This window comes from Myxine glutinosa, chromosome 3, assembly GCF_964187855.1.
Source record: "Myxine glutinosa chromosome 3, kmMyxGlut1.1, whole genome shotgun sequence".
NCBI classification, from domain to species: Eukaryota; Metazoa; Chordata; class Myxini; order Myxiniformes; family Myxinidae; genus Myxine; species Myxine glutinosa.
The window spans coordinates 129025044-129040028 of NC_136263.1; the positions used below are offsets into that span (position 1 = coordinate 129025044).

Below are 14985 nucleotides of genomic sequence, written 5' to 3' on the forward strand. Positions count from 1 at the left end.
TTTCTCCGCCATCACATCAAAATGGATCTGCTCCAAGTTTGTCCACAATGTATGCCGATGCACCTGATGATGTGTCGTATATGCCGATGCACCTGATGTCGCAGATGATAATAATCGTCGACAAGCTTCACATCTCTCGTCAATTTCTTTCTCCTCCTGCACATTCTCTCGAAGTGATTAAACCCTCATTCTTTCCCAAATGCTGGGACACACTGGCTTGTCTGCCTGGAGTATCCATTGCAGAAGTTGCATGTAGTTTCCACTGCACAACTTGCAATAAATCTCCTTCTCGACAAAATTTCCTCAATTGTACTGTGCTTGGGATTTTGACGCATCTTTACCTCCTTTCTTCGAACAAGATGTGTAGTTATCATATTACAAACTTCATCTTCAAATTTCTGTGTGAGGCCACGTTGAAGTAGGACTGCCCCCACACCAATGAAGGACACTTTGGCTTGAAGAACCAAATCAGTGTTTGGGTTGTAATGATGTAACACACTATTTAAGCACAATTAAGCCTCTTTTTTTGAATGGGCCACCTTCAGGTTTGCCCCACTTCCATTTCACCTCTTTTTATAGAAGCTTGTGTAAAGGTGTTGTGATTTCAGCAAAATCCAGAACAAAATGTCAAACGAAATTCGCGAGGCCAATGGATCCTCTGCCTGCCTGGCAGTCAAACAAAATTGAAAATCATTCCAAACAGGAAACGTACTGTTTTTAAGGATGTTATATAGGACTCAAATAACAGGCACAAATAACGAATGAAATGTGCTCGAGAGGGTGGTGCAATATGCACTGTGTAAAAAAATCAGTAAAACCCGGAATTAATTTATTTTTTACCACCGTTAGAGTCTTTATTTTATTTCAATTAAATTTTATACTTGATCACAAATTGCCTTTATAATACTTCCAAGAACCTTTACATTCGCAGTACTGTACTTGGACATGTTCTATCGGGTGGTGTATAAGGGTGGTGTATTACAAATTAGCACTGCTTCAATAGCGTTTAACTTCCACATTTTTTAAACGATCTTTAAAATCATTTTTTGATTATGATTGAAGAATTGACTTCAACACTGCGCAGGGTATCGTGTTCTATGAACTTTCTGGTTACCTGAATGTTTTGAAGAAGTAAAAAAAAATCTTCAAATTAAAGAAAGTTAGTACTGCAGTCGATTTTCATTCATTTTCATTAAATTTTGTTATCGTATTTGCAAATGACTTGGCAAAGCAAAATCAATAATAATCTTAAAAATAAAAACTTAAATCTGCTTTTGTGTTCGGATCAATTCATGCAGTTAGATATGGTGTTCAAACTTTAATCACGATCATTTTATCAAATAATAATCGTTTTTTTTAAATCTAACATAATCCTGTCTTGCCTTTACAGCCACAATGCCAGGCAGTAGCCTTAGAGCATACCTCGGAGCTGGACCTCAGCGTGTGTTGGTAAGCACATGCTTTGCTCCACAGCTGGCTTATTGTCTCACATGGGGCATTGCAGGATACTCTGTACCGTACCGCAACAAGGAATCTCGGCTGGGTATAATTGTACTGGAGTGTGGGTTGGCCTCACCAATTTGGCCTGCGGGCTCTCTTGCTTATATTGCTCTTCAAGCAGTCATTTGCTTTGTGCTTGCTTTCATGGCCCGCAAGCTGCCTTCAGCATTCAATGAAGCCAAATTCATCACCTTCAGCATGCTTGTGACATTTCTTGTGTGGCTCGCCTTTGTACCTGCTTATGTAAGCACACGAGGAAAGTTTGCAGTTGCCACTGAAGTCTTTGCTGTGGTGGCTTCGGCTTACGGTCTCCTCGGCTGCATCTTCTTGCCCAAAGTTTATGTCATCCTCTTCAAGACCAGTAAAGCAAAGGGAAAAAGCGTTGCATCTCGTACCACTACTCAGAGCCAGCCAACAGAAATTTCTGCAGTGGCATCATCATCATCGGGCTAATTATTTTGAAGTTCTCTGATTAGTGCTTTTAAAATATATTTTTTATTTGAATTTTGTGTATATTTTGAAATAGCTTATTTTCTTGTCAAGCCAAAAGTTTATTGTAGCATCTTAATATTTGTGTTCCAGTTAGCTTCTTTCTTTCTTTTTTTTTCTCCAAAAAAACACTTTTTTTTCAAATTTGATTCTAATGGTTTGACCAACTTTTCATAACTCTGGCTGTTTCTCAAATATAGCAGCACAAATATAATAAATAAAATTATGTAATTGAACTTTAACTCATTATTTCAGAAGCAAAATGACTACCTCGAAGCTTCATATTAGAAAAAGATGTTTGATGATTGGAGATCATCTTGATGATGAATAATTGTAACACGCACTGGCAGTCCTTTCGATTCATTCTGCGAAATGTTTATCCCAATCTTGTTTGTATGAGTCCCAACACTTCTATCTATCATTTACAATGTACTTTATATACAGGCTTACTTGATCACGGCACTCACTCAATAGCCATTTACTAAATATACCAAGGGAATTGTTATGTTTACAAGCGAGTACAGGTTAGACAACTTACTTAGTACCTCTTCTGAAGCCAAAGTGCTTCATGATACTGACACCACAACGGAATGGCATTCTAGAGTTCGATAACCTCATTCAGCCAAGGGCAAAATCCAGAAGCAGAAAGATTAAATGCAAACATGTTACCACTCAGCTATCCTGCAAGTCCAAAAAATATTGATGCAAAGTAAGAGACGACAGTATGTTGAGGGGAAAAGCTGGGTGACCATAAATGTTGAAGATTAAATTTATAATGATAAAGATGATTGATTGCTACTTGTAATATGTGTAGGCTTATACTGTTATCAATCATGCAATAACATTAATTTTACACCAAGTCATATTAAAATGATGTAAACTGGAGAATATACTGTGTCGTCCATGTAACCATGATTGTGAGTTTTGCACGTGCAATACCATTCCATCACCTGGTCAATCTACATGAATCGTGATAATGCTGCTGTAGTTTATTATTCTTTCATAAATTGTTTGCACAATAATGAATGACACGAATGGTCTCTGATAGTTTGATTAACAGATTTATAGGTTTCAGCTTTATTGCCACTTTATTACCTGCCTGTAATCATAAGGATATCTTAAGCTACCCGATACCTGTGAAAAATTATTATATAATGTTGTTAGTAAAGTAATGTAATGCTTTCTACTGTTTTCAACTATATATTACTTTTAGGATTGAATTTCTTCCATACGGTTGTGATTTCATAATTATCCTTGAATAAACGTTCAATGGTACTACAAAATTGAAACATTAATGAAAGAAGGATAGACATTGCCAAAGCTTTTAATCTTTCAACTCTTCAGGCCACACGCAAGAATACTGGCTACGCGGACTCTAAACAATCTATTTGCTCAGACGATTATGCCAAAGGTTTTTTTTTTTTTCCAGTGGCTCTTAGCATTGCTACCACAATAAATATACACATCATGGCGACAAGACAGTGAGGACACCTAAGACTTCCCATTATAAAGGAACAAGATCAGAACAAGTGGCGTGCTCGCACAAACTTCATTGTTTAAATTGTTTTACAAAGAGCAGGAGCTTGTGTGTGTAGGAATGTGGTTTCAAGAATACGTAAATGTGCTTCATATCCGGTATTCTTGTGTGTGCTCTGCTGAGTCCAAGATGAAACGCTTTGGCAATGTCTACCCTTCTTTCAATAATTATACTTTTAATCATATTTTTGGCTGTTTAATTTTGATTCAAACTAATTTGCTTTGTTGAAAATTTTTCTTGTTACCCCAAAATCTGAATCTCCTTCAAAAGCCTAATTTGCAAGTTTCTATACAAGTTCCATCAACAGTTTAAAAATTATTTTCTCCGATGTTGATGTGTTTATTTAATGTCACTGTAAAATTGTAAAGATTACATTTTGAATAAAATGTACAATATATTTACAAAAGAGTCTTTTTAAATGTATGGGTATAATTGGGGAATCTGTGGGCAGGGATGGTGGAGCGGTGGTGTGGAGGGGGAGAGTAGAGATCTCTTTAGAGTTTAGATAACGATAATAACCTGAAGGAGGGCAAAGGCCCGACCCAGCATCTTGAAGCTTCAGTTTGGACATGTGGGTTTTCTTTTTCTTTGCTTTTTTGGGGATCTTTTCTTTCTGGACACAGTGTTTGTTTTGATTTTTTAAATCCAAATAATAGGTCAGAAGCAAAGCACTTGTACTTTAGCCCATTCACCAAGTACAGTACATGGCCATATAATGCTTGTCAAATTAATAGACATGCACCTTGGTCGTCGGTGAAAACAGTCATCAAATTAAACATTCATTCCAAAACCGCATGGCCATAGAATAAATGTGAGCTATTTCTGCTTTCAGACAACATCAGCAAGACAAATGTATGCTTTAAAAGGCAAGGCTCTTGTCTAAACATATACACCTCAACCTATACACCTGTCTAAACTTAAAGCTAGACAAACCTAATACATTGATCCCACATTGTATGAAGGAATAAATCAGCAATGATATCAGATGTGATTTAGAAATCAAGGGAAAGACAAAGACCACAGACATAACCATGGATCACCATTTAAAACCACCCATGTTAAATTTTTAAAAGCACTCCATTTTCAAAAGTTCACATTAATACAAATCCGTTTATGCCTTAACATCTGGTGTGTTATTACAGCATTTCAAAAATAGACATGCACACCATTTAGAAGAAAAAAAACCAATACCACATCACAAAGTATTATAAATATAAACATTATGCAAGCAAATAACAAAGTAGACCAGTAAAACAGCAAAAAATACTCCACCTCCGCACTCACCCCCACCCTCATCCGCTCAAACACATCAATCACATAAACATATATATATATATATATATATATATATATATATATATATATATATATATATATATATATATAATATATATATATATATATATATATATATATATATACATATATACAAATACACGCTATATACAGCTACATGTATACACGCTACATGACCAAAGGTATGCAGACACCCTTTATAATTAGTGGATTCGGCTATTTCAGCCACACCCATTGCTGACAGGTATATGCAATCAAGCACACAGCCATGCAATTTCCACAGACAAACATTGGCAGTAGAACTGGCCATACTGAAGAGCTCGGTGACTTTCAACGTGGCACCGTCATAGGCTGCCACCTTTCCAACAAGTCAGTTCGTCAAATTTCTGCCCTGCAACAGCTGCCCCGGTCAACTGTAAGTGTGGTTATTGTGAAGTGGACACATCTAAAATCAAAAACAGCTCAGCTACAAAATGTTAGGCCACACAGGCTCACAGAACGGGACCGCTGACTGCTGAAGCGCATAGTGTGTAAAAATCGTCTGTCCTCGGTTGCAACACTCACTGCCAAGTTCCAAACTGCCTCTGGAAGCAGCATCAGCACAACAACTGTTCATCGGGAGCTTCATGAAATGGGTTTCCATGGCCAAGCAGCCACACACAGCTGGAGTAGTGTAAAGCTTGCCACCATTGGACTCTGGAGCAGTGGAAATGTGTTATCTGGAGTGATGAATCACACTCCACCATCTGGCAGTCCGACGGACTAATCGGGGTTTGGTGGATGCCAGGAGAACGCTACCTGCCCGAATGCATAGTGCCAACTGAAAAGTTTTGTGGGGTAGGAATAATTGTCTGGGGCTGTTTTTCATGGTTCCGGCTAGGCCACTTGGTTCCAGTGAAGGGAAATCTTAACGCTACAGCATACAATGACATTCTAGACGATTGTGTCTTTCCAACTTTGTGGCAACAGTTTGGGGAAGGCCCTTTCCTGTTTCACCATGACAATGCCCCCGTGCACAATGCGAGGTCCAGAGAGAAATGGTTTGTCGAGATCGGTGTGGAAGAAATTGACTGGCCTGCATAGAGCCCTGACCGCAACCCCATTGAATACCTTTTGTATGAATTGGAATGCCAACTGTGAGCCAGGCCTAATCGCCCAGAGTCAGTGCCCAATCTCACGAATGTTCTTGTGGCTGAATGGATGCAAATTGCCACATCAATGTTCCAACATCTAGTGGAAAGCCTTCCCAGAAGAGTGAAGACTGTTGTAGCAGCAAAGAGGGGACAAACTCCATATTGTCGTGTCCGTGCCGATAAAGACCCGCCTCGGACGAATGACCGATCGAGCTTACCTCTGAGGCATTCAGTCAACTATGGCAGATCTTCTTTATACGTGCGAGGAGTAGTGGAGGGTAGTGAAGCTTACCTGGACAGACGGGTGCGAAGCAGATTTTCCAAACCACCAACAAATAAACCAGGCAGGCCAAGGAATGAAAGTTCAACAAATAAGGGATTTAATTTAAAAAAGAATGCCAGAGAACAAGAAATGCGCAGTACAAAAAATTCCTATTTGGGGTGCCCCCATATGGACTTGTAAAACAGACAAGGGAAATACACTACCGGTCAAAAGTTTTAGAACACCTCAATTTTTCCAGTTTTTATTGAAATTTATACTGTTTAATGTCTCAATGTACTCTGAAATTAAGCATAGAACAAATAAACAATTGGAGATAAAAAAGAAATCATAGAATCATTTTGTTTAACAAAATTTAATTTAAATTTTTGACTCATCAAAGTAGCCACCTTTTGCAGATATAACTGCCGAACACACTCGTGGCATTCTTTCTGCAATGGTAATGAAATATTGTTCGGGAAGTTCTTCCCAACACTGTTGCAGAAGTTCCCACAAATGTGTTGCACTTGTAGGTTGCTTTGCTTTCACCCTTCTGTCCAGTTCATCCCAAACCAGCTCGATGGGGTTTACAGTCCATTCAGAAAGTATTCAGACCCCTTCACTTTTTCACATTTTGTTATGTGGCAGCCTTATGCTGAAATCGTTTAAATTCATTTTTTCCCACATCAATCTACACTCAATACACCCTCAAGACAAAGAGAAAACAGGATTTTAGAAAGTTTTGCAAATTTATTAAAAAGAAAAAACTGAAATATCACATTGACATACAGTCACGTGAAAAAGTAAGTACACCCGAATGTAAAGTTTTGACTTTTTCAACATATTTCAACATACAGCTATTTGATCTTCATTTCAACAATATTGACAGATAAAGGTGATATTGAAGGAGTCCGGGCTCCAGCATGATACGGACAAAAGTATGGCAAGGCACAAACTCGTCCGAGAAGATATTTATTCGTAAAACCAACTCGGGAGCACTGTCACACACTCTAAAAGCCCGTTTATCGGGCTGCCTTGTAAAGCAAAACCAAAAACCGAAACCGAAACCAAAAGCCACGCCTCAAGCGAGGCGTGCTTCGGTGGTCACGTGATCCACAGGTGTAGCTCATTATACCCGCACGCGCGGCAGCTTTGGCGGTCACGTGACCAGCCACTCTGGTGGCTGGGGATCCCCGCCGGTGACGTCACCGGCTGGAACAAGGAGATTCTGATGCCGGCCTTGCTTGGGGGACCCATGGGTCGCTACACACGCCCCCCCAGAATGGACTTGGTCCAGGGAGGTCAACCTGAGTGGGGTCCGGATGACCCAACCGAAACGACCCCTGGCCAGTCGCAGGGGGGGGGGGGGGGTCCGGTGTGGTGGTGGGTGGTCGGACGGGGGGTGCAGGCAGGGGGGGTCCCGAGGGGCCGGGCAAGTCCTCGGGGGAGGCTGCCGAGGTTCCTCGCGGGCCTCCCGAGGTTGCAGTGCACGGGGGCAGTGCCGAGAAGGCTCGAGCGGTGCACGCGAAAAGCGGGTGAGCCAACCGAGGGGCTGGTCCAGGCCTCGGGGGAGGCTGCCGAGCACGGTGCGCGAACCTCATAGTCATGGCCATCGTTGTTTCCGAAACTCCGGCATTTCGAAACCGCGTTCGAAACTGCGCCCGAAGCCGTGCGGGAGAAGCCGGCGTCACCAGCCTAGTTGGCTTCCCTGGCTAGGGCGTGCTCGCCGTGTCCGTTCGCAGCCCCCGCATCCGTGTGGGGGAAGTCGGGGTTGCGTGTTCAAATTCGGGGTCACCAGTGAAGGAGTCCGGGCTCCAGCATGATACGGACAAAAGGATGGCAAGGCACAAACTCGTCCGAGAAGATATTTATTCGTAAAACCAACTCGGGAACACTGTCACACACTCTAAAAGCCCGTTTATCGGGCTGCCTTGTAAAGCAAAACCAAAAACCGAAACCGAAAGCCATGCCTCTCAAGCGAGGCGTGCTTCAGTGGTCACGTGATCCACAGGTGTAGCTCATTATACCCGCACGCGCGGCACGCTTTGGCGGTCACGTGACCAGCCACTCTGGCGCCGGGGATCCCCGCCGGTGACGTCACCGGCTGGAGCAAGGAGATTCTGATGCCGGTCTTGCTTAGGGGACCCATGGGTCGCTACAATATAATATAACAAATTTCATGAAACATTTACATTTTGTAGTCAATTGTATAATTTAAATAAACATAAATGCAAATTTCGCATGTGGAAAAAGTAAGTACACCCTTGGCTCGAATAGATGGTATTGCCCCCTTTGGCAGAAACAACCTCAAGTAGGTGTTTCTTATAACTGTCTACCAGTCTCTGACATCGACTGGGAGAAATTTTTGCCCACTCCTCCATGCAGAATTATTTCAGCTGTGCGATGTTTGAGGGGTTTCTTACATGCACAGCGCGTTTCAAATGCCCCCACAACATCTCCATGGGATTTAGATCTGGGCTTTGACTTGGCCATTCCAGAACCCTCCATTTCTTTCTTTTCAGCCATTCCTTGGTGAATTTACTGGTATGTTTAGGGTCATTGTCATGTTGCAAGGTCTACCTTCGGTTGAGCTTCAACTTCTTCGACAGATGGCCTCACATTATCCTCAAGCACCCTCTGGTACAATGAAGAATTCATAGTGGATTCTATGATGGTGAGCTACCAGGCCCTGATGCAGCAAAGCTGCCCCCAAACCATAATATTTCCACCACCATGCTTTACAGTTGGTATCAGGTTCTTGTGGTGAAATGCTGTCTTTGGTTTTTGCCAAACATGTCTTCTGGTACTGTGGCCAAATAGCTCTACCTTTGACTCATCTGTCCAGAGCACATTGTTCCAGAAGTGCTGGTCTTTGCCTAGGTGTTCATTGGCAAACTTTAGTCTTGCCCTGATAGTCTAGTAGGAAGACTAGGTCCCTCTGCACCCCACGGAGATATACTTCTAATCAGTGTTTCTAGATTGGAAAAAATGTGTAGAAAATGACTAGCTATGGCCCCAAGCTGAAAAAATGTCCCACATACCATTTTTATGCAAATTACTGCTGCAAATTTTATGCAAAATTATGCAAATTTTATGCAAAATTTTGATGAGGAGTAGAGTTGAGGGGTCTTTGAGGGCTTCATCGAGGTGCTCTCGGTTGCAAGACTGGGTCATTCTGAGAAGCACAGCAGGGTCAGAGATCATGATGTTCTCCTCCTCAGTGAATCTCTCCATCAACAGCCTCTCCATTGCCTCACACACTGTTTTGAGGCAAAAGAGGGACTTTGCGTAGGCCTTTCCACTGAGAACACCTTTGAGAGATCCACTTGTTACTAGTTGTGCCTCAAAGAGAATCTCTGCATATCCAGAACCACGCATCTTGTGTCCAGTGAGCATCCCGATGTAGTTCATGGATGTGTGGAAGGGTCCAATCGTTACTACATGACTAGCAAATTCATTTGGCCAGCGCCAGATGATGGGAAGGGCTTTCATGCAGACACCCAGATCAAATGTATTCAGGACCCATCTCTGACCCACCTCAGCAGTTGCTGCCTCGGAACGCTTCAGTAGCTCACGAACAACTGCGTTGTCTGTGATCGGTTGGTGGATAGGCGTGCAGTAGTCGACTGTTGATTTGCTGGGTGGGGGAGAACCAGTTGCAGAGGTGAAACCCCCTAGCCCAGGCACAGGCTGCAGGCCATTGCCATGCCATGCAGGCACCAGGCACAGACCGATCACAGACAACGCAGTTGTTCGTGAGCTACTGAAGCGTTCCGAGGCAGCAACTGCTGAGGTGGGTCAGAGATGGGTCCTGAATACATTTGATCTGGGTGTCTGCATGAAAGCCCTTCCCATCATCTGGCGCTGGCCAAATGAATTTGCTAGTCATGTAGTAACGATTGGACCCTTCCACACATCCATGAACTACATCGGGATGCTCACTGGACACAAGATGCGTGGTTCTGGATATGCAGAGATTCTCTTTGAGGCACAACTAGTAACAAGTGGATCTCTCAAAGGTGTTCTCAGTGGAAAGGCCTACGCAAAGTCCCTCTTTTGCCTCAAAACAGTGTGTGAGGCAATGGAGAGGCTGTTGATGGAGAGATTCACTGAGGAGGAGAACATCATGATCTCTGACCCTGCTGTGCTTCTCAGAATGACCCAGTCTTGCAACCGAGAGCACCTCGATGAAGCCCTCAAAGACCCCTCAACTCTACTCCTCATCAAAAATTTGCATAAAATTTGCATAATTTTGCATAAAATTTGCAGCAGTAATTTGCATAAAAATGGTATGTGGGACATTTTTTCAGCTTGGGGCCATAGCTAGTCATTTTCTACACATTTTGTCCAATCTAGAAACACTGATTAGAAGTATATCTCCGGGGGGTGCAGAGGGACCTAGTCTTCCTACTAGACTATGATGTTCTTTCTGGACAGCAAAGGTTTCCTCCTGGCACACCTCCCATGTAGATCAAATTTGTCCAGCCTCTTTCTAATGGTAGACTCGTGCACTTTGACATAAACAGTAGCAAGAGCTACCTGTAGGTCCCGTGATGACATTCTGGGGTTCTTAGAGATTTCTTTCAGCATCTTGTGGTTTGCTCGGGCTGAACTTGCTGGGGCGGCCTGGCGTGAAAAAGTTGGCAGTTGTTTGGAATCTTCTCCACTTGTAGATGATCTTCTGGACAGTCGAATGATTGATTTCAAATTGTTTGGAGATCTTTTTAAATCCCTCCGCAGACTCGTAGGCATCTATAACCTTCTTTCTGAATGCCTCAGAGAGCTCTTTTGATTTAGGCATGGTGATGCTCCACACTTCAACAACAAAGAGCAAACCAAACGAAATGTCTGAGGTTTAAATAAGACAGGTTCCTCCAAGATCCTCTCTAACGATGTTCTACTCATTTGCACCTGAGCTGGTGCACGTGATTATAATATGAGGTATTTGAAGTAGTGATAAATGTAGGGGTGTACTTACTTTTTCCACATGCGAAATTTGCATTGATGTTTATTTAAATCATACAATGGACTACAAAATGTAAATGTTGCATGATATTTTTCATATTATATCACCTTTATCTAACAATATTGTTGAAATGAAGATCAAATAGCTGTATGTTGAAATATGTTGAAAAAGTCAAAACTTTACATGGGGTGTACTTACTTTTTCACGTGACTGTATGGTTGAAAATCAAGTATGAACCATTTTCTTCTGGTGTCTTGGTAGCACCTACACTATTTTGCGTAGGGTTTCTGCTATTGTGATAGATGGGTAAGATCAGGAACTGACACTGCTCCGCATGTGGCATCCTTGCCACTATTGCCGTGAGCCGTATTAGATCTTGAAGAAGGCTGTCGTCCAGTTGTAGTTGACCTGTGTATAAGTGTAAAATTTATGAAGCAAGTAATTTCTATGAGCTGCAACCTGCTCTCCTCGAGTGCAAGTGTTTTTGTGATTTCCATTTATAAGTTTAGATTTCCTCCAGTAGGCGAATCATCTCCGACACTCTGACCAAGTTTGTTTGCTCGAGAAAAGTAAATTCTTAGTGGAGGCAATGGTAGACCATATATTGTCATGACAAAATCATTTATGACTGAGGGTAATATGATTACAGCTGGGTGTTTTTTGGAAATATAATGTAATGTTAGATCGAGTATGTCTTACTGAAGTTCCATAAGCAAATTGAAGCAAAAGATATTGTTTTCTTGGTAAATAATTAAATAATACAAACTAGCAGCTGATAACACATTGCCTAACCAGGCTGTCTGACGTAATTTTCTGGTTTATCGAGGCTTGCTTGTCAATGTGCTCAGTAAACAAGCTTTCATTGTGTTTGGTAAAACTAGTGAATAACCGACTCAGTGCGAGGTCGAAGCTATGCAAAATACATGGTAATTATTTTGCAGAGTTGAACAATAGAGGTGGATGAGTCACTTTGCGCTGTCCGATGGAGGATGGGCCCAGCGCACCCTTTTTTCTTTTTCCACTTGTAGTTAATCTAATAGATAGTTTTATGGAATTGTCAACGTTCTCAGCAAATCTTTCAGAAGGGCGATAATTGAACACTGAATCGAATAAAACTTATAGCTTATTGGTGTTTGATAGAGGTTGGTCTAGGGTGTGGAGTCCGATAAACTGGTTCCAAATATTCACAACGTACATGCGGTCTGGTAGGCTGGCTATCTCTGGCTCTCTGATCTTCTCAGTAAAGATCTTTTTTGTGGGATTGCAGTATATAGGTACATACCTCTTATATATGATTTTGACTTATGAGGGAAAAGATGAGTTTGCAGATTGAAAAAGGATGTGGTTGTCATAGCTACTGAGTGACCTATTGATTAAATAAGGACTTTTTAATTGCATGCCTGTTTTGGAGTTTTAACATGACTTCTTAAAACTCATGTTACTAGTGTGTTAATTTGCAATATTGTGTGATAACCCTTGCATCAAACAATAAATGAATTACAGATAAAACCACAGAATGGCAAAATCATTTGGTATAGTTTTAATAATAAAGGCACTGTAATTATTTAATTATGACTAAGGCTAATATTGTTAAAGATGTGCTTTGAAATAAAGTAAGTGGTCTTTGTTCTTGTCGTGTTGAAAATGAGTAAAAGATATATCCACTTCGCTGAGAATGACCTTCAAATGTTCTTGAAGTCTTCATACAGGATTAGAGGGAAGATGGCTCTGAAATATCTGGCAGGAGACAATGGGAAAACAGAAAGCCGTATTAAAGAATTTTAAATGCAGACCTGCTCTCGGCGGGGAGCACTCTCATCTCAATATTTCACTCGACCAATCACATTTTATTCCCCGATCCTTGCTCCCTCCCACCCAAACTTTGCTCAACCAATCCTACTGCTCTCCTCCCCTCTCTTCGCTCACCCCCTCCACTTGCTCCTCCCTTCTCAAACTTGTATAACAGTCAGGACTGACGTCAAAATATTAGGATTATCACTGGATTTATAAGATGTTGGTTTGTTGTACTTTAGGATATTCACTAGGTTTGTAATGCTGTAAATGTTGTACTTAGGATGTTTTACTTGGCTGGTCGATTCTGTATGTTTCCACTGTATGTTGACTATATACTGTGCATGCTACTCTATCCTTATGATGTTTCCTTTGATGTACATCTCTACTGTACCAGGATTTCACTTGGGACCTTCTGTGAATCTTGCAATGTAATTTGTGAATTGTAATATGCTCTTCTATGGTTTGATAAAGGTTATTGTTTCTTGCTGTGTATTTCCTTGTAGACAGAGTGTTGTCCTCCTCGGGAATTAAAATTTGTGATTCTTCTTCTGACAAAGTTATGGACATTGAATTTCTTGATTCATCTATTACATACTACTGTCTAAAAAATATCCCTATCACATGGCGACCGTGACGTATTGCTAACTCAGACGAACTGGAAAATAAAGACTGGAGCACAAACTATACTCTCCTCTTGCTCCTGGTCGCTTGGTAATGTATCTAACGAACTGATTACAGATTTTGATTCCCGAGAATTATGGTCACAGGGTGGTGTATTGTGTTAACTATTTGTATCATCTGTCTGTCTGTTCTTGCATAAATTTGCTGCAGGTTGAAATCTCAGTTGGATGTTTCAGTGTGGTGTGTGGTGTGAGAATGACCTTCAAAGTGTGGTGTGAGAATGACCTTCAAATGTTCTTGAAGTCTTCATACAGGATTAGAGGGAAGATGGCTCTGAAATATCTGGCAGGAGACAATGGGAAAAGCATATTACATATTAGTATGCATATTACATATTAGTTGCATATTACATATTAGTATGCATACATATTAGTATGCAAAAGCATATTACATAGAAGAGCATATTACAATTGCCGTACTGGTGTGTGAGTTGGTTGCTTATTTGGTTGGTGGGTATACCGGACGGTTGATCGCGTGAAATACCCCAAGAGTCTTTTGTCAAAGTGGGTTGTTGCCACTGGTTTTGACAGGTTAAACACGGATGTCCGCATTTGTAGCGGTGGTTAAACAGTCACTTACTCTTGCTGCAGAAGAAGTGGTGATGTTGTACGTGTTGGTCAAAAAAAATTAGATTTTGACAGGTTAAACACGGGTGTCCGCATTGTAGCGGTGGTTCCAACTGTTTTCACTCACTTAAGCAGTGGTGAACGGTTATTTGGTGTTGTGTGCTTCTTGCTGTAGCCATAGCCTGAGTGCGTAGGGTGCGGTGGTTTGACATTTTGGTCAAGTGTATTGCCTCAAGCGATTCTGTGCATGTCTTGAAGTATCAAGATTGAGTTTTGGTGTGTGGCAGAGTGTGCTTTGCAATGATGTGTCAGAGATATGGGAGAAATTATTGTGTTTGCAGGTGTGCGTGAAATGCATGCAGTGTGATAATTTTTTAGAAACAGGTGCACCTGTTAAAATGAGGCTGTGTAACTTGGGTGTGAATGTAAAATGCTTTGTTGGTGTTTTACAGACAGGCTGAGAACTAACATTCACTCGAATGGTGGTTGAAGCTGACCTTCATATGAATGAATGTATTTATGACAAAAGGATGCACATGAGTGATATCACTAATACCCCCATCACACCAAACTAGTTCTCAATACATTCGTGAAAATGTTGTCGAACGGGCTCCAACTGTGTATGAATGTAGTGGACGTAGTAGCAACTATTTACAGTCTTTTTACGAACTTCATGGACAGGCTCGGATGGGGAGGGTGCTCTAGAACTTTGAGCCTGCTCAAAATTTTATCCCGTCCATCCTGTTCTCCAATTAGACGGATTG

General features: G+C 41.4%; 1 protein-coding gene across 1 annotated transcript in view; it reads left to right on the forward strand.

Annotated features, from left to right (window-relative positions):
* Positions 1 to 3926, forward strand: part of LOC137424168 (extracellular calcium-sensing receptor-like) — a 79845-nt gene extending 75919 nt beyond the window's left edge. Inside the window, exon 8 of the mRNA XM_068111632.2 lies at positions 1391 to 3926. Within this exon, the coding sequence (XP_067967733.1) occupies positions 1391 to 1953 (563 nt within the window). The 3' untranslated portion in view covers positions 1954 to 3926. The remainder of the gene's footprint in view (positions 1 to 1390) is intronic.
* Positions 3927 to 14985: the final 11059 nt, after the last annotated feature.